This window comes from Lethenteron reissneri, chromosome 21 (genome assembly GCF_015708825.2).
Source record: "Lethenteron reissneri isolate LAM-NWPU_2019-01 chromosome 21, ASM1570882v1, whole genome shotgun sequence".
Taxonomy (NCBI): domain Eukaryota; kingdom Metazoa; phylum Chordata; class Hyperoartia; order Petromyzontiformes; family Petromyzontidae; genus Lethenteron; species Lethenteron reissneri.
This window is the reverse complement of record NC_083799.1, coordinates 1804299-1824037: the sequence shown is the minus strand read 5'-3', so window position 1 is coordinate 1824037 and position 19739 is coordinate 1804299. Positions and strand designations below refer to the sequence as shown.

General features: G+C 48.4%; 2 protein-coding genes across 2 annotated transcripts in view; one reads left to right on the top strand and one right to left on the bottom strand.

Annotated features, from left to right (window-relative positions):
• Positions 1 to 10222, top strand: part of LOC133345018 (A-kinase anchor protein 9-like) — a 77346-nt gene extending 67124 nt beyond the window's left edge. Inside the window, exons 45-51 of the mRNA XM_061555374.1 lie at positions 722 to 889; positions 2323 to 2484; positions 2979 to 3217; positions 5141 to 5220; positions 6782 to 6884; positions 7431 to 7591; positions 8851 to 10222. Of these exons, the coding sequence (XP_061411358.1) occupies positions 722 to 889; positions 2323 to 2484; positions 2979 to 3217; positions 5141 to 5220; positions 6782 to 6884; positions 7431 to 7591; positions 8851 to 8891 (954 nt within the window). The 3' untranslated portion in view covers positions 8892 to 10222. The remainder of the gene's footprint in view (positions 1 to 721; positions 890 to 2322; positions 2485 to 2978; positions 3218 to 5140; positions 5221 to 6781; positions 6885 to 7430; positions 7592 to 8850) is intronic.
• Positions 10223 to 10733: 511 nt separating this feature from the next.
• Positions 10734 to 19595, bottom strand: LOC133345021 (lanosterol 14-alpha demethylase). Its single transcript, XM_061555384.1, has 10 exons — positions 19333 to 19595; positions 18399 to 18497; positions 17984 to 18160; positions 17671 to 17797; positions 17196 to 17370; positions 16347 to 16466; positions 14866 to 15061; positions 14377 to 14472; positions 13811 to 13979; positions 10734 to 13570 (listed from the first exon to the last, which is right to left on the bottom strand). The coding sequence occupies exons 1-10, from the start codon at positions 19462 to 19464 to the stop codon at positions 13392 to 13394; spliced, it is 1470 nt and encodes a 489-aa protein (XP_061411368.1). The 5' UTR covers positions 19465 to 19595; the 3' UTR covers positions 10734 to 13391.
• Positions 19596 to 19739: the final 144 nt, after the last annotated feature.

The window sequence follows — 19739 nt, the reverse complement described above, 5'->3', positions numbered from 1 at the left end:
ATGTGGTAGTGGTGACATCACAGTGCAATGGGGATAATCTTCAGCTTTAATGATTACGCCATATGATGCAATAGCAAATGGTGTCAAAAGCACCTTTGGGATTCTTGCGTTTTGATGTTAATGCATGAGGCTGAGAACCGATTTTAAGTGCAGCATTGCCATGGGTGAAGCACCTTATCTTTATAATAGTCTTCATAGCCTAGTCTTCATAGTCTTCTTTGTAACAGCCTTCAATAGTTGCATGTCCAGTGTGCAGCATTTGCGTATCCAAGTATACATATACATTTGTGTGTACGTGTTGTGTGTGTGTGTGCATTGTATATATGTGTGGGGAGCGGTGGCGCATCGGTTAGCACTCTGCGCCACGAACCCGGCGACAATAGTTCAATTGCCACTCACGACCAACACCAGTGACGATTATATGAACCGGCCTTGGGCCTCCCCTAGAACAACTAGGCCTCAAATTAGTACCTGGTGTGGTGTGTAAACACTGGGGAGACATGTGGTTGGGTGTGGTGCTGACCACCCACCCCTTCATGTAGCATGCCGGCCTTCATAGGTGCTCGCCAACAGCACTTGCCCCAACAGTCTATTAAGGCTATACAGGGGATCGTTGTGTGTGTGTGTGTGCATTTGGTGTATACTTGTTAGATGTTTGTATGTGTTTCGTGAGCTTGTTGTGTATGCGTAATGTTTATGTGCTTTGTATGTGTGTGCTTAGGGCACGGGCCGAGTGAGCCTGGAACTCTCGGAGCGGCTGCTGCAGCAGAACTCGGAGCTGACAGGGCTGGTGTCTCTGCTGACGCAGGAGAAGGAGGATCTACGCAGCGCCCTCTCTTGTCTGCAGCAGGACGCCCGGCGGCAGCAGCAGCAGCGCGGGGTGGCCCTGGTGCGTCCACGGCACGCTCCGTCTTGAAACGCACCCCGCATGACCGTCCATTCACGCAACCCACGAATTACTACATTAAGCACAAAGATCAAGTGTCTGCACACTCAAACAAGCCGTGGCCAGTGCTCATCTCTTGGCAGCCCTGAGCCAGTGATGGAAATTGAGCATTCATAGGGTGAGCATCGGTCTCCGGAGGATGAGCGCTGTTGACTGCTTGTGAAGTGGTACTCATTTGCATGACCAAAAACAGCACTTCCTGTAATGACTGTCAATAGCACCTCGCCTCTCTGCCTGCACTGGTGTGGTGGCAAATGGGTCTATGGTGGTCACTGTTAGAGCCGATTGCACAATGACCATTCGCTGACAAGGCCCATACAAACCAGCACCCATTCATCTAATACTGCATCTAATACTTACGTGATGGACAACATCTGCACCATACTTGTCGGTGCTTTCATTGTGGACTCGTTTCCAGCCACAGTTGGAGGGTGAATAAGCACGTTTATTATTTATTTCATTTTCTTTCTATGTGACTTTAACGAAAGAACCAAAGAGTAATTCCTGCAGTCACGAAAGCTTCATATCAAGTTTGAACCACCTCTATGGGGAGGATTTCCACACAACTCATACTTAATCTTGATTTGAAGCTTTCGTGACTGCAGGAATCCATACTCTTTGATGCTTTCGGTAAAGTCACGGAGGTAGGAAAAAATAATAGATCACGACGTTTCGATCGCAACACAAGCAATCGTCTTCACCTGAAGACGATTGCTTGTGTTGTCTTTGGAAGAACGTAATCAACCAGGTAAAGTGTTAACTGTTGTGTTAGCCGACTATTCTGTGTTGCATTGCATTACATTTAAGTTTACTAGGTTTGTTTTCTCAAACTTCCAATTTCTCTCCCCCTACTGCTCTCATTGACATGCTAACTTCTCTGCTACCCCCCCCCCCCCCCCTCTATATATAATGCCTCGTCACAGAGGCGTTGTTTCTCTGTGTGCTTCTGTGTGGGTCTCTCTCTGCGTGTGTGTCTCTCTATGTGTCTCTCCACTATGTGTGTCTCTCTGTGTCTCTCTCCATGTTTGTGTTTGTCTTTCTCCATATGTGTCTTTCTCCGAGCTTGCATTCATTCATACCTGATGACGGTTGCTAGTGTTGCAATCGAAACGTCGTATTCTATTATTTATTTTATTTTATTTCTACGTGACTTTACCGAAAGAACCAAAGAGTAATAAGCACATTGTTTGTGAGAAAAGCACCTTAACCAACCAGTGTCTAGCCAACCAACCGATAGTAAAAGCCTTTTCTCTGACCCTATTCTTAAAGCCGAGCTCCACACCTGCCATTTAACCTCACCCCCTTTTCACTTCTTCGGTCACGCTTCACTCTTAAAGTTGGGCGATTTGTGGCTGAGCAGGGTTTGTGTTTTGCAGGGCGTGACGGAATCACAGCGGCTTGCCGAGTGGCTCAAGGAGAAGCTCTCCCTGCAGGCAGCACTGCAGGAGTCGGAGACAGAGGTCACACGGCTCCGTGCTCAGCAACAGAGAGAGGCTCTACGCAGAGGCAGCCCCCAGCCAGATGTGTCCAACAGCAAGGTAGCTCCTGCATACATACTGGCAACCATACCCTCATGCACACAACTGTATATTGTCACACACTCGCAACAACAACAACAACAGCTGCCAGTTGCCACTAAGTGATGGTGACACGTCCACAGCGCTTTCACCAGTCTGGGTGCACTTTGAGACCACATGAAGTGATGAAGGCTCTGTGATAGGTCACTGGACAGAACCAGGTATTAGGGTTTCACTGACTGAGGTGACTGGTAAATGTACCACCAGTGCGGATGTTTGCACATACCACACCCAATAAGCACGTCAGCCTAAGTCAACCTAGGAGAGGCTCAGACGGAGTCAAGTACCACATTTTCCATTGATGTTCATGGCCAGACATTGTATACAGGTGTCCACTAAGACACACACAAACTCGCATACAAATTACTCATTTGAGAAGAGTCTGATATGTGAGATTTTGTTCAAATACATAGTTGCTGCATTTGCGGTGTCACCCACGTGTCTGCGCCTCACAGATGCAGCGTCTGTATGGGCGTTACCTGAAGGCGGAGAGCTTCCGCAAGGCCCTCGTCTATCAGAAGCGATATCTGCTACTGCTGCTCGGTGGCTTCCGCGACTGCGAGCAGGCCACGCTGGCGCTGATCGCCCGCATGGGCGCCTTCCCCTCGCAGACCGACAGCAGGCCCCCCGGCGCCCACTCCCGTGCCTTCACGCGCTTCCGCTCGGCCGTTCGCGTCGTCATAGCCATCTCGAGGTGACGTAGAGCACTCTGCGGGCTGCGGCATGGCAACGCTGTTAACTCCACGCTCCAGGAAATGGGTGCATTGCATTCGCAGGGCGGTGCAGTGCTAACAATTGCGTCTCGCATCAAGAAGGGCCTGTGTTTTATACCTGACTCAGGTGCCTTTCTGTGTCGAGTGTGTATGTTCTCCCCATGTTCCTCGTTGATTTCATCCAGGTTCTCAATTTTCCCCAAAGCAAAAAAAATAACAATGTTACTGGCATTGGCCAAGCATGCCAATGCTCAAAGATTACCAGCCAAGTCCTGAATTGGGATTACATGTAGTAACATTGCTCCCCTACTGTAAAAACTTGCCAAGACCATTCTGAAGACAGTTTTGAGGCTCGGTGAGGCTATCCTGGGTAAAAAGGGGTAATCGTAATAAAAGCACGGTGGGTTTGTGATTGACTAAAAAACCCTCTTGAAAGAGTATGTTGGAGTTAAAAGATGGATGTTTCAGGAATTAATAACGTCTGTCTTATTGTATGGAAGCATCTTTCCTTGTGTAGTGGGTTCACAAGCGACAGAGACGGTGTAGTCGAGGCACACTATTTATTGTAACTCAACACTTGGCACAGGGCAACGTATACAACACTTGAAGGGGTAACGGCCCCTTCACCCGTACTGGACTGGAATACACCCCTAGGCTATCTGCCTAACTATTATGCTCCCAGGTCCTCCGCTAAGGGTGCTAGGGGAGGTTTTCTGACCCGGCCCTGGTCAAGGCACAGGTAACGACAGCCAGACAGACCCGGCTCTTAGAAAAACATCAGCTCTGAGGCTCTGGGGATGCGCCACTGGCTTGCTCTGCCCGGTCCTGAGAAGGACTGCAGGTCAGAGGAGTTCCAGGGCCTATCTGCCCGGTCTTCGGTCTTCACTGGCTCTTTGTTCCTTAGCTCCCCAACACTGCTCCTCCAGCCCTCTCACTCCCCGCCTGGTGGGGCTGTGTGGGATCACAGCATCCCCCCACAGCCCCCCAGGGTGGTAACCGTTTGTGGACATGGATGTGGACACCCCTGTGTACTTGTCCGTTTCCCTCCCGTAACACCCCTACACTTGTATAACATGTATATCGGGCACGCTTGGAATTGTATGACAACATAGCGTGAGCAACTTAGAAGTTCTGAATAAGAGGCGGTGCGGAGGTTCCCACACCTGCAAAAACGAGGTGGGGGAGGTGCAGGCCATCACACGCAGAGAGGCCACGTCCACCAACAGCGCAAGGCCACCAAGCGAGTGCTGATTCATGGGAAGAGAAGAGCACGCAGAGGGCTTTCATTCGCCTATCTCACCAGGGGGTCAACTATAAGAATACCCAGTGTGAAAGCGACTGTGGAGATGGAGTCATGGACGATTCTTGTCCATGAGACCGCATTATACAAACGTTCATGAGCATTATTAAGATCTCAGGCTAACTCCCAGATAACTTCCTTTGACCTGAATTTTGTGTTTTTTGGGCAATTAATGATGCCACCATCTAAACCAATCGCAGCATCCTCTCTAAAAAGGTTTTTAATTATGAAAACATAGTTTCCTTGTGGCAATAACATCAGCAATGCAGATTAGAGAAATACAGGCACTCACGTGTAAATGCCCATTTTTTTATTTTCAATCATAAAAAAGTAGTTCTTAAAACATCTCCTTGGTCTTTTTTCCTGGAAGTTATGTCAGCATTTAATTTGCATAAAACAATCATTTGCATTCTGTTTAGTTTTATGGGGTAATGCGCTTCTATGCTCCGACTGGGATTGGCACTCACTGCACTCCAATTGTGAATAATGCACTCTGCCACACCACCACCCGATACGGCGATTGGCCATGCGTATTGACGCTCACTGTATCGCAGCTCTGGAAAGCGCTTGTTGCTGCTAATGCTGCTGCTTTCGTGTTCAACAGGCTGCGATTCATGGTGCGTAAGTGGCAGCGAGCGACGAGGAGCCACAGTCCTATGGATCGCGGCGGTGGCAGCGCCTCTGGTGAGCAGTGTCCTTCACAGCACCGCTAACCATGTCTCCTCTACCCTGCTGTGCACCACAGCACCGCTAACCATGTCTCCTCTACCCTGCTGTGCACCACAGCATCGCTAACCATGTCTCCTCTACCCTGCTGTGCACCACAGCATCGCTAACCATGTCTCCTCTACCCTGCTGTGCACCACAGCATCGCTAACCATGTCTCCTCTACCCTGCTGTGCACCACAGTTAGCACATAACCATGTCTCCTCCACCCTGCTGTGCACCACAGTTAGCGCATAACCATGTCTCCTCTACCCTGCTGTGCACCACAGTTAGCGCATAACCATGTCTCCTCTACCCTGCTGTGCACCACAGTTAGCGCATAACCATGTCTCCTCTACCCTGCTGTGCACCACAGTTAGCACATAACCATGTCTCCTCTACCCTGTTGTGCACCACAGTTAGCACATAACCATGTCTCCTCTACCCTGCTGTGCACCACGATTAGCGCATAACCATGATCGAGTGAGGAGTGATTAGAAAGCCACTGTCGTTGGCTGCGACTGAAAGTGTCCATAACAATTTGATGAATTTAGTTTAGTCCAACTGTTAACACTATTTTCAGTAAGGTTATTCATACAGTTGTCAATTTATGCGCTGATATATGGAATGTATTTACGTGGCTTTTTTAAACACTGGAAAGGTTTTCATGAGATTTGTTTTGACTCTTTTGAAATGCTGTATGTCACAATGTAGTAGGGCTGCAATTGCCGCATTCTGTGTTGATATTTTATGGAATGTAAACTGTTCACACGTGGTGAGCGATACAAGCAGTTTGTTTGTTAACAGTATTACCCTGTTCTGTGAAGCATCAGTGGTAATGGAATGGTTGTGTGTGTGGTTTTATCATTACTTAAATCATATGGCTTGTCAAGCACTCATTCATATCACAATAATCCAGTCACAGTCCCTCCTTTCTCAGACGAACTCCTCCCCTTTAGTACTCCTGAGCCACCAGTGAAAAGTACACATTCCTACGGCAAAAGCGATTCTTTCTGTGAGACAACTTTTATCATCCCAAAGGGATGTTGATTTGAGGCAACCTCTGACTGGGATTTCACCCCTGAACCTGAGTGTGAGTCGAGTGACACTCGGTTGTCTAGATTATAATAAGACTTTTTTTTTTACGCAGGACTTATTTTACGTGATGTTTCTGCAATGGGTTGTTTGAGCAACTTTTTATTGACGTGTGGAATGAAACCATTAAAGAGAAAATAGGTACATATCAGGAGATAACAGTCAAGAACCTCACAGACGGTCCAGGAGCCCAGGACCTCAACCCAGCAGATGCAGTGGAACTTGAACTGATGACATGCATGTGCTGCCACACATGTAATGCCGGAAGTCTAGCACATTACTGTCTCCTTATCCAATGATTTTCAAGGAACTGAAGATATGGATGATGGATGCGAGTTGCCAGGCGGGAAGGATGACGCAGAGCGAAGGTTTTCCTGTTGTGCTGTGTTGTTAAAATCAGCACGTGTGTTCTGGGCTTTACGTTTTAATCCGTGCATTTCTACAGATGGCTCTGTGAGGGCAGAGTCTCCTCGCCTCCTCTCCAACTCCTCCGCCATTAACTCCCCGCCGACTCGCGACCGACCACACGCTGCCTCGTCGCGATCGACGTGCGTGCAGCGGCAATTTAAAGCCTTGCATGCACACACACACATTGTTGCATATGACACATGGCAACCGACATTGGCAGATGCTTCTTGCTTCATAAGGCTAATCAATTCGTGTCAGAGCCTTGAGCTGCCACTGCTGCGATGATGGGATTGAATCCAGGTAGCCACTCTTGTGACAACCAGACTCAAGTGTAGTGAGTTTAACACTCTTGACTTTATCATCAGCTGCAGAGAGACATGATTGATGTGAAGCTACCACTCTTCACAATCACAAAGAAACACCGTCTCGTCTCACGTCCTATTGAAATTATTCTGTAAATGGTTCTATGCGTCATCTTTTGGGGCAGATTTCACAAATGATGTAATGTTATATTAATTGAGGGACTTACTTAAAGACATTTATTAGCTCCATAAAATGTGAAAATAACTAAATAAATGCTGACGAACGAGTTGCTGTGCTGTGTGCGGTCACACAGCCAAGGTGTCAATGTTGGCAGCGGCGCTCTGGGTGTTTAAACCGCGTCTCTGGGTGTGTGGTTGATGCAGCCGACAGCAGGCAGCGTCGTCATCACCTTTGGCCCAGCACATAAGCCCCTCGCCTGCACACGTCACCTACACGTCCCAGACGCAGGACCCCGAGCGTTCGCTCACTGACTACATTGGACGCCTGGAGGCCCTGCAGCACCGTCTGGGTGGCCTGCAGCCAGGTAAAGTACAGGGTCGCAGCCACACGCAGCCCTCCCCACGCCGTACCACTGGGACAAGCCAGTACTGTGCAGAATCCTCTCTGCTCACGTGAGCAATGGGCAATGCTCGACTTCACTGGCAGCCTTAAGGCAGTGTTGGAAATTCTACATTCCTTTGACAGAGGCTAGTCTGTGTAAGATAACCAATAAAGTACCACAAATTGGAACACAAATCGGTATGTATTTTACTGACCCTAAAAAGATGTTGGGTTGTTACCCCTGACAGATGTCCATGTGCACCAATCCAATTGTCACATTCCAAGCACACTATCATGCGACTGGTTCAGGTGTCATTTAAATTGAAATAGCAGGGAATGAGCAATTAAAACGACAAGAGCCACTCACCTTGTTATAAAAACAATGCATGTTATGCTACAAACAATACCACCATACACCAAGGCTCCTCGTTGACCCATCTATGAGCAATGATGGTCTTACATTCAAACCATTTAACTTTTTCAAAGACAGTGTTGCCCTGCTCAAATGAGTGTGGTGCTCAGGTCCATTGGTGGCCCTCAGTCAGTTTTGTAAATTCTATTGTCCCATTGTCCGTACCATTTTCTCCATGGAACGATTGCTGACCTTTCACAAAGTGACACTAATTTTACTGGTAGGAACCTCCTGGTTACACCAGCCCACAGGGGATTATTGTGTCCGTCGTGCAGGGAGGGGCTGGGTGGGGAGGGAGGGGCTGGGTGGGGAGGGTGGGGGGGCTGGGTGGGGAGGGGCTGGTGGGCAGGTGGGAGGGGTGGGGAGGGGCTGGTCACCCCGTGGTGCCCATATAAAACTCAACGTTTAACCTACTCACGCCGGCTTGTGCCCGCCCTCAGTCGGGCATATTTGCGGAATAAACCACGCCGTCGTTGACCCTGGCCATTGACCGAGCAACCCAACGTTCCTACCAGCTTCCTCTGCAGGAATGTATTATAAGCACTGTGGAGGGGTCTTAGTTAAAGGGCTCTACCAGCACCACATAACCGATCTATCATGATTCTCAAATACAGGGGTGGCACACACAGCACATTTAATGAGTGATATAGACAGCATCTTACCTGGCTGTACGGTGCGGCATCTTCACATAAAGGTAACACAGCCAAGAATAACGTTTGACAAATCTAAATCCAAAAATGGGAACTAATATTTGTATTCAAAGGCAGTAAAAGATGTGGATATCGGCTGGTTGGCCCATAGGCCCTCGTTTAGTGAAACTGTCGTGACAGGATCGCCAAGTTCACGGTATCGCCTGAGCAGCCGGAGGTGAGACCTCAGCCTTGGCACGGATGGTGACCCAGGACTACCACCCATAATGGCCAGCCTACAACCAGTGAGTCAAGCGAACGGGACCCACCCAGCACGAGGATGTCCGCAGCAAACAGCGCAGGGCCTCTGAACTAAAACCACGAGCCCCTGCACCCCAAGACACGCACGGCTTCATCAGCACGTTTGACGATGGATTTCTAAAAAATAAATCCAAATGGTCAGTTTTTGATAATATTTATCTGTTATTAATTTTAGCATGTCACAATACATTTTGCTTATGTTTCTCCTGTACTCTTTTTGTGTGTTTTTATTATCATACAATTTGCTGTTTCTTTGTACAGAATGAACTGTATTAGTAACACTATTAATGCATACTCTACAGTTAACAGTCCCTCCTCTCGAAGAGGTGAGTGCAAGGGTGGGAGGCAGTGATGAGTTATTATTGCCCCTGTGTGAATGAGCTCTCATCCTGATCTGATGAGTTCATGTAATGTAAACTAAGCAGAAACGTAACATAAAACTAAGTGAACTGAAAGTGACAATTTGACCAAATGGTGCTGTTGCAAGGTCAGATGTACAGATATGTGAATGGTTGTCCAGACAGGCACGACTTTCGTTTCTATAGTCACCCCCTTTAATGTGCTCTCGTAACATAAAATGAGAAATAAATTACAGATCAGTGTAACAAAGTTGAAAAGTGTGCAAAGAAGCATGGAAAGATATATGGTTAGAATTACACAAATAGAATCACACATCTGAGGATTATAATTATGCATTGATCTTGGAACAAATGTACATGAGGGATATATTGACTCAAAAGCGGTTTAGGTAAAATACATCATTGGATGGATTAAAGGCTGGTCATGCAAGTCTGGTGATGCAATGGTAGCCAAATGAGAGAACGTCCCTGCGAGGATGACCACCTGATGACATCAGCTCAGGTGCCAGAGCCAGATGGATTGTGCCACCGCAAGTTATTGCAAAAGCGTGGGGAGGCTTCCACCAGGAGGTAGGCAATTTAATAAATATGGGGATTTTATACCAATCTGAAGTTAGTGAAGCGAATGTTTTACTCAATACTGGAATGTTTCGACCATCCCTTGTGTGGAATAGGTATTCTGCCATCAGAATGTATGTTCTGGTAGATCATTATCTGTGCTGTGGGGCTGTCGGCTGTGTGGTGGCGCCAATGTGTGGCAGATCGCAGGAGTGCTCTTACCGCATGGCAATTTCTCCACGCGCCTCTGGCTCATGAGGTTGTATTTTTGTAAATGTGTTGGAAAGCTAAGTTTTTAATTCTGTTCAAGAAATAAAAGATACAAATCAAAAGTTTTAATGGCCTTTTGGACCGTGGCTGTGTTTTGCGGATGTTTGGTCGGTGTCGTCATATGATGGGAGGGGGCCAGGCGATATATTATTTTGTATTGAGTATGAGGAAACCAAAATACCTTGAGAAAACGCACATCCATGAGACGTTCACGGGTACACACAAATCAGTTAAACAATGCTCTTTATACTGGGAGCAACCCACTGGTTCCACCAGCCCACAGGGGATTATTGTGTCCGTCCGTCGTGCAGGGAGGGGCTGGGTGGGGAGGGGCTGGTCACCCCGTGGTACCCTTATAAAACTCAACGTTTAACCTACTCACGCCGGCTTGTGCCCGCCCTCAGTCGGGCATATTTGCGGAATACACCACGCCGCCGTTGACCCTGGCCATTGACCAAGCAACCCAACGTTCCTACCAGCTCCCTCCACAGGAATGTGTTCCCAATGGGTTTGCTAGTTTCACATCTACATGATCCATCAATACTCGTCCTGAAAGTGCTTAATCGCAAGCATATGCCTGGCTGCAAAAAGCGTGTGCTTTTATCACGAAGAATGTGGGTAAATAAAAGACCATATCCATATGTATTAACCATTGTTAGACATGGCATGGATAACATACGAAACAAAGTGTTTAGAAAATACATTCCTCTGTTTTGGGGTATTAACAAAATTTTACCACTGTCCACACAAAACAGATCAGGTCCTTAAGTTTACAAACTAAAATGTTAACTGCAAATTGTCTACAGTGAACTGTACATGGGAATACAACACCATTTTACCACCACGTTGAATTACACATTTCCTTTCATGCACGTGCCCTTGAAGCCATGTATACAGGTCTCCCTCGATTCATGCAGAAAATGCGCATAATCATGAAACTGCCTGGTTCTTAACCTCGGTGAGTGTACTGGCAGTCTATAATGTAGATTAGCCTGAAAAATAATTAAAAAAACGTTTCAATCGCAACACAAGCGGTTGTCATCAGGACGATCGCTTGCTTGCCATCGAAACGTCGTGGCTTTTTAAAATTATTTTTTAGGCTATAGTCTACATTATACGACTGCCAATACACTCACCCAGCTTAATAACCATTGCTACAGTCTACATTATAGACTGCCAGTACACTCGCCAAACTTAATAACCAGGCTAGTCTACATTATAGACTGCCAGTAAACTCACTCCGATTAAGAACCAGGCTTAAGTATTTTTATAATTTTTATTCACCTTATTTTTATTAGTATTTTTCTATCTACGTGACTTTACCGAAATAACCAAATAATATGAATTCCTGCTGTCACGAAAGTAAAAAAAAAACTCCAATGTAAACCACGGTTTATTTTCTTCACGCCATTTAGCCGTTACTTTACAAGGCAAATGGACCTTCACGTTAAACTGAAGACTTACAAGTAACAAACTCAATTTATTTCATCCATCGTCTACGAATGCAATGCCATTGCACAACGTATGAGATACAATAAAGACAGCAGGCTTCACGTTTATTGCAAAGTACAGTATATCCGTGTGGGTAAATCATTCTGGATTAAATGTTTAATTTAACATTTAATTTCTAACTTCAACTTTGTAAAATATGCACAAACTTCCAAAACACTTTGTTTGATATATTAAAATAAATTACCACAGTAACATGTAAAATTAGCACATCAATTATTCTCTAACACACTTGTATTTTATCTCTAAACTCTGCTGCTGGCGCCAAGGCAGAGCTGAAGTGTTAGCTGGCCCATCATGAAACCGAGACAGCACAGCACCGAATCATTGTGCATCAACACAGAATTGTATTTATTGAATGACTCCACAAAACTAGTGGTGATGTCTTGAATAGGCCTCTTCCCACAACTCATCTCAATTTCATGTGCAGATGAGTGCTTCACTTCGTGTCTTGAAATATATACATTAATGCATCCTACAAGGGCTGGGATTCACAAAATCAAGGGCCGAGCTGTATTTGACAGCTTTCACAAGTGTGTGCATCGTGTTTGTGAAACTTGCTAAATATCACATGTTTCAGGTAGGAACACCAGTTCCACACTGCCCACCAGGGATTATTTGTCTTTCGTGCATAGCCCCTCTCAAACATGTACGCTCCCGGATTGGTTGAAGTGCGTCACGTGACCACGAGCTCTCTGTACAAATGCGCTGTCCAACCAATTTCCTACCTGCCCACTCCAAAGGAACGTGTTTCACCACAATAGGGGCCGAAACCCAGGAACCGAGTGGTGCTGGCTCAATGTGGTGACATAGCCCTGAGAATCACATAATTTTATCGGTGGAGAGGCATTTTATGTTTGAGCAGGGTTACATGTGTGGTGATCAAGGTTGACACCAAGGTTGACACAGGTCACACAGGTCACACAAGCTAGGGGAGAGGTACGTACCGGTCTGGACCGGTCCGGACCGGCAGGGACGAGAGGTGGTTGGAACCGCTCTGAGGGGAGGGGGCTGGCGAGAGCCAGGGCCCCGAGACACCCCCGCCCCTCAGAGAGAGGGGATATAAGACGGCTCCCGGAGAGCGGAGGGGGTCGATCTCACGAGAAGCTGAAGGAGGTGCGGCCGGAGATCCTGGACCCCCAAGCCTCGAGGATGCCGCCCGGCTGGGACTGAGTGGGCTGAGTAGCTGTAGGCTAGGGAAGGAGAGTAACTGAGTAGCTGTAGGCTAGGGAAGGAGAGTAACAGAGTAGCTGTAGGCTAGGGAAGGAGAGTAACTGAGTAGCTGTAGGCTAGGGAAGGAGAGTAACTGAGTAGCTGTAGGCTAGGGGAGGAGAGTAGCTGAGTGGCTGTAGGCTAGGGAAGAGAGTAACAGAGTAGCTGTAGGCTAGGGAAGGAGAGTAACAGAGTAGCTGTAGGCTAGGGAAGGAGAGTAATGAGAATAGAGCCGGAGGCTGTACCTCCCTAGGTTGTGTGGTTAGACTGTTCCCCCAGTGAGTCCGGAGGACTAGTGTTATTGGAATAAAAGCGTGTGGCCTCTACGAAGTCTCTGACTCATTCAAGAATACTACATATGTACAGTGTGGACAATGAGGTGTAGTCTCTGCAGTGAACGTGTGATATGGTTGCACAAGTGCTGGACGGCAGCACAGGGAGATGTGGTGAGTGGGTTGATGTGGACCGAGCCCCTGGCCTTGACGCAGGTGGTCTGATCAGTGGGACTTGGGCTCAGCGGTCCCTGCGTTGGTAACGGATGATGGCGTTGCTGGGCGTATGGATCATGGTGGTGTAGTTGATCTCGGGGAAGTGGCCATCCACCAGCTTAAACTCAAACATGCGCAGCAGAGTGGACCAGATCGTCTTGATCTGCACATAGGCAAAGTTCTCCCCGATGCAACGGTGGCGTCCTTCACACAAAAAACATGCGCACGCAGATATTAAACGAAATTTAAAAAGACAAGGTCAATGAAATGCCGATTAAATAAATAAATGCTCTCACCTCTTGACACTATCACTGTACTGGATACAACCACTCTTAGGTATGTGATTATATGAAAGAGTACGTGACTTGCAACTGGAAAATGTTGTTTACAGCAAGAACCAACAACCACATTATGAGGGCACGGGAAGTGCATGCGTGAACGTACCAGCCCCGAACGGCACATAGGAGAACTTCTCCGAGTTGGAGGTTCCTTCCTGCAGGAACCGGTCGGGGTTGAAGTTGCTGGGCTGGGTCCACGCAGAGTTCAGTTTTTGGTTCACCGTGGGTGACACGCACACCTGGTGCCCCGGTGGTATGGTGTAGCCACACACGGTCTGCACAAGCACAGCAAGCATCACACATATAGGAAGTTAAGCTTATCCAAAATTCCACATAGCCAGCATTGTCAATATATAAGGAATTCCAGGATTTACCTTCAACACCTTAAGCTTTGTGTCAACAACAGTTATAGCAGTGCTCATCTCTGTTGGTCGCTTTGAGCCAGTGTTGACAAGTGCAGATTTCTGTGGCAGGGTCCAGCCTGTCTATAGAACAATCACCTATAGGAATTACACTTCATAAATCCAAGGCAGGCAATGCCACCAACTATGGTAAGCTTGGCAAGTGACTATGAGTGACAAGGGTGAAGTTTCCCCCAGCATTGGTGACACCTCACCATGGCCTAAAACAGCAGTGAGATCAAGGATGTGGCTCAGGCTCAAGAGGCTGCACCTGTGGGGTCTTGGCCAGACGCATCATGGTCATGATTGGCGGGCGCAGGCGCAGTGTCTCCTTCAGACAGCTGTCCAGCACCACGAGGTCCTTGAGCTGAGCACATCATACCAAAACCACGTAAATATCAGATACACATCATATACACATCTCAAACACAGGACACTTATTACATGCATCGCACGATAAACACGGACACCGCACACTCATCGCACATCAGCAGCAGCGTTATCTTCACGGCATTGGCTCTGGGTGCATACGGGCGTGAGGACGGCATTAGCGATACACAATCTGAAACTGCCCTATGTCCACCAATGTTTAAGGCACTGAGAAATGATAAAAAAAATTGGGCATTAAAAATAATTGATTCAAATGCTTTAAATATTAGCTGCAGGTCGACAGGATGCAAGATAAGACACACGCACACACAATGCAATGGAGAAGCAGTATGCTCTGTTAAGTGCGTTCTGCAAGGCTGGGTGGCGATACCTGGTCATACTCCACAGGTGGCAGCTCATCCCCGCACGCGGCCTTCTGCTCGGCGTAGCAGCGCGCCTGCAGTGCAGGGTCGCGTGCCAGGAAGAAGCCGAGCCACGCACTTGTCGTGGACGATGTGTGCTGCCCGGCCAGCAATAGCCCGATGAGCATCCCCACGATCTCATCGTCCGACAGCGTTCGCCCATCCCTGACGCGCGCGCGCACACACCACGATAGACATTTTATGATGATGATGATTACCGCATTATTATCAGTTTCCCATAAGTTTCTAATTGTATTTTCTATTTTCTAGTAATGATTGTGTGCATTGATATACTTCCTGTACGAATTAAAATTACTTAAAAGTTCTTCAAGTGGAGTCAGTCAAAATGAGCCTGTCATAATTAAATTATTGCAACGTCACCACTGGCGGAGCTAGTTGGGGAGGTGGGGTGGCACGTGCCCCCCAATGATCCAATCGAAATCCCTAATTTCGATCGGATCATTGGGGTTTATTAGTAATAAATCGGCATTTTGCGACCCCCACTGCCACTGTGCAGCATATTATTACGTGCCAGGGACTATGAGATGATAGGACAATAGTCTGAGTCCATAATTGGCAATAAGTAACGGCAAAGCAGTTATAAGTTACTCAGAATTGTGCGCAGTTGCATTTCCAGTACATGACTTCCCTGAAGGCATTCACCTTCAGCGAGCGCGATGCCGATCACACAGGTCGAATTCGACCCTCGATCAATGGCTGCGCCATCGCCGCACACGCGTCGAATTAAAAGCAAGGGACAAGTCCTTACTTACTAACAACTCCTATCATTGCTGGAGGGGTTTCCCCCCTACCTGAAAATCCTGGCTCCGCCATTGAATGTCACAATCCATAATGCTTGTAACAAAAATTACGTTAGAACAAAATACTTAATCAAGCAATTAAAGGAGCTATGAAAATTGTCAACTGCGAAGCCTTCATTTTCTCCAAAAATGTTTTGTAAAGAACGAATTTCATTGGTAATAGCTATTTATTTATATCCTGAAAAATATCAGGAAATAAAAAAAATTCTAAAATAACCACAATGTAATGATACTTTTACAACTGGACGACACAATGATCTTGGATCTTTTTGTATGAATGTAGAACTTATTTCGCCCTGTACGTAGTTATCCGTGCTAACCGTGGCAACGCAAAACACACAACACTGCATTGCCACAGCCCACCAACAGCAGCAAGGCTCCGCACACGGCAACCTTCATTTAGATCACACCGCGCTGCTGCCTCTCACCCAACACGTGGAGAGGCGGTGCCATGCAGACAGCGCTCGACTCACAAGCAAAAGCACGCGAGTTCAGATCCCGGTCAGGGGTCAACTTTGTCGCAGCAATTGTTAGTTACAGATACAGGCCATTACAGAAAACAATGGACAGAAGTACAGGCACACACGTATAAGCAGAGGCACCGAGATGTGAGGGGGAGGGGGCAGTACTTGTAGGTTGCATCAATGAGGGTCTGCAGCATGTCGTCTTGCTTCTCGGCGTCACGCCGCCTCTTCTGGATGACGGTCTTGAACACGCGCCGCACCTCCTGGTGTGCCCGGTCTCGCTTCCTGAGGCGAGGGCAGCACGGAGAACAGAGGCACCACCGCTCAATATCATGGGTGTTCAAAAGGATGAGTGATTGCAGGTGATGGATGTTGAAGATGACAGTGGTAAACACCCTGCATTGTTATATCACCACCTCATATGTACATGCACAGCCCTTTCGTCAGTACACTGCTAGATGAGGACCTCCCCACACTGTGGGTCATGGGGGTTATTTTACTATTTCATCAGACTGGTCAATGCAGGTTTGTCAAGGCAGGGAGTACATGTAGTAGCATAGAAGCACAGTACCACAACATTTTTCTGTACTGCCATCTGCAGACCACTACATAAGTGTCTTGAAGCCACCTGTGAAAACCTGGCGTGCATGGCGGTTACCCGTGCACACTCTATCCAGGCTCAAAACTGCCTGGCTTCAGAGATCTCAAGAGATTGAGTGCATTATGGGTGATTTGCTTAAGCTCACCACCTCACACCAAAACTGGACAGTGCTTCCCCATATTTAGATGTCCATTGGAGGCTATCCTGGTCTCATACGGGAAGGCTCAATCATCTGTACTTGTTCTCTACTGTATGCCCCTCACTGGGAGATTCATAGTTTCCATCCTGAGAGGAGCTGCCGATGCATCTTTGGGCAGATCTTTTTGGTGAGCAACACTCTTTCTTGCCGTCTGCTGTTTTGAATCACAAGTATAAGGTTGTCTGCCTTGTAAGTGCCTGGCCAGAGCTCTTACCGGAAGCTGGGCAAGGGCAGCCACCCAGGAAGCAACCAGGCGGCATGAGTGAAGCCCCCGTCGAGGTCGCTGTAGAGCTGTGCGACGTGCTCCGTGAGCATGGCACGGATCTCCTTGCCATGCAGGCAGCGGCTCGCCGTCAGGATTATGAGTTCCGAAAGGGCCTCAAAGAAGTCTGCAGCACACAGGAGCATGGGAAAACGAATTAAAGAAGAATAGAGTGATACGTGCTTAGAATTACATTGAGATACAGAAAAAGCATTGCATGGATGACAGAACATACACAGGATAAAAACATAATTCAAAATATTCAGAAAAATAAAACCTAAACATTTAGCTGCCGAACATATTGCCATCCATAAGAATAGAATTGCTCTATCGGTGCGTAGAGTGTTCTAAGCACAGCATGACGGCTGGACCTAAAGACAAGTGAAGCAACAGAAAACGTGGTGAGCGATGCGGAGCCAGGACGCACCACGCTGCCCCTTCACGCCCCAGCGCTCAAAGTAGTTTCGTGTCTCCTCCTCGATCATGTGCACATGCTGCCGGAACTGGGAGATGTTGAGCCCAGTTTTCAGCATCTTCTTTTGCTCCAGGAACACCTGGACATGGTAGAGCACAGGGCGACATAGGCATTACAATAACATACTTTGCTTCAGGGGCATCGTGACCTTGTATTTCAGGCTCCGCTGTCACTTAGCAGTCCAGCCAAACTAGACGCACAGCAAGGGACGTGACTGGCTAGTGATGCGATATTAGACTTGGCCGGGCGTTGCCACATCTCGTACCGGGTTGGGCACGTCGTAGGCCACTCCGGGACCGAAGACGGGCGTGGTAAGGCGCGAGTAAACCTCCTCGGCATTCAGGTCCTCGTTCTTGCTATTGAAGAGCAGTGCGGCTGCGTCAGGGCCCAGGAGGTACGTGAACGTCTTTCCCACCATGGTGAAGCTGAACACGGGCCCATACTGCCCCACGACAACACAACAACCACAGGGACAGGCGGCGTACAGAGATGTCGAGGTCAGGTCATACAGAGAGTGCAGAAGCATTCAACGTGCTGTGTATGAAACTTACGACTGGTCCCTGCCTACCCGTATGATATCTTGGACCTTGACGAAATCTTACTCGAGAGTTGCGTGAAATCTTATCTTAAGATGTCTTAAGTCGTTCTGCACTCCGGACCCCGAGCTGGCATCGCCTTACCTTCTCAAAGGCGTTCTCCAGGAAATCGATGGGATTGCGTCCGAATCCAATGGCGTGGCCCAGGAAGGGAATGTACGAGGGGATGTGAGGCGGGTGCTTCTGTGGAGACATACGCAGTCCTGTTCACTGCACATTCCTCATGCAAAAACGGGGATATCACCACACGAGCAGTCCGCGTTATATCATGACAAAGGATAGCTGCGATTTAACAAATGCATACCGAATTCGTAGGGCAGTGCAATCTTTCGTGTTAAACAGTGGCCCACAGAAGGGGGTATATTAGAACTACTTCTGAGCTCCCTCGAAGTGACCTCTGGTCAACACAGTCAGTAGGGGCAGCACTTTATACCCGCCCGACTAAAGATAACCATTTTCATCGCATGATATTTCAGCAGATGCTGTAGAGTATTGGAAATTATCAGAGCTGGGAAATTATTGAAATAACGGGCAGAAACCTCATGTTATGGCATGGGGTTTTTGTGCAGTCATTGGTGACGGGGCTGAGATGATTAACTCTGCACTGCACTTGAGAGAACACGGATTCGAACCCAGGATCTCGGTGATGCTCGGCTCGGCACTCTTCACATCCGAGCAACACGGCCATCGCAATAACCACCGTGGCGAAGTTGAAGGGCGGCGTGCAGGGAGGCGAGATGGGCAGGGAGGGTGGGTGGGGGGTGAGGTGAGATGCAGGGAGGCGAGGTGCATGGAGGTGAGGTGATGTGCAGGTTAGAGAATTGACGTGCAGGAAGGTGAGAGAGATGTAGTGCAGAGGGGTGAGAGTTATATTTGTAAAGAGGGAATGTGCAGGAAGGTGAGGTGCAGGGAGGTGAGGTGGTGCAGGGAGGTGAGGTGGTGCAGGGAGGTGCGGTGCAGGGAGGTGGGTGATGAGGGAGGTGAGGGTTGCAGGTGAGGGAGATGCACCACATCTCACCTGAGCTTTCCCTGCTCCGCGACTGGCGCCCAGCACCACCGCCAACATCAGCGCGGACGCGGCGAGCGCCCAGGACGAGGGGCTCATCTGCTCCAGCACGGCGTTGCCAGCTTCCATCACAGTGCCCAGCATCGCGACGACGACGACGAAGAGGAGGAGAACGAGACGCGGCGCACAGAAGGAGAGACGCGCCGGTACGCACGTGTCGCAGCACCTCTCACTGCTCCAGCCGCCTCACTGCCTCACAGCGCGCTCCGCACACTAAAGAGTCCCTTTCACTGCGGAGCGGGACGCGGTTGGGGGCGGGGCCGTTATGGGCGAATCACCGGGGCCCCGCGCACGGATACCTCGGCCTCGCGTGACGCGGCGGCGCGCGCCACGCGATCGCGCGCCGCTCCTGATTGGCC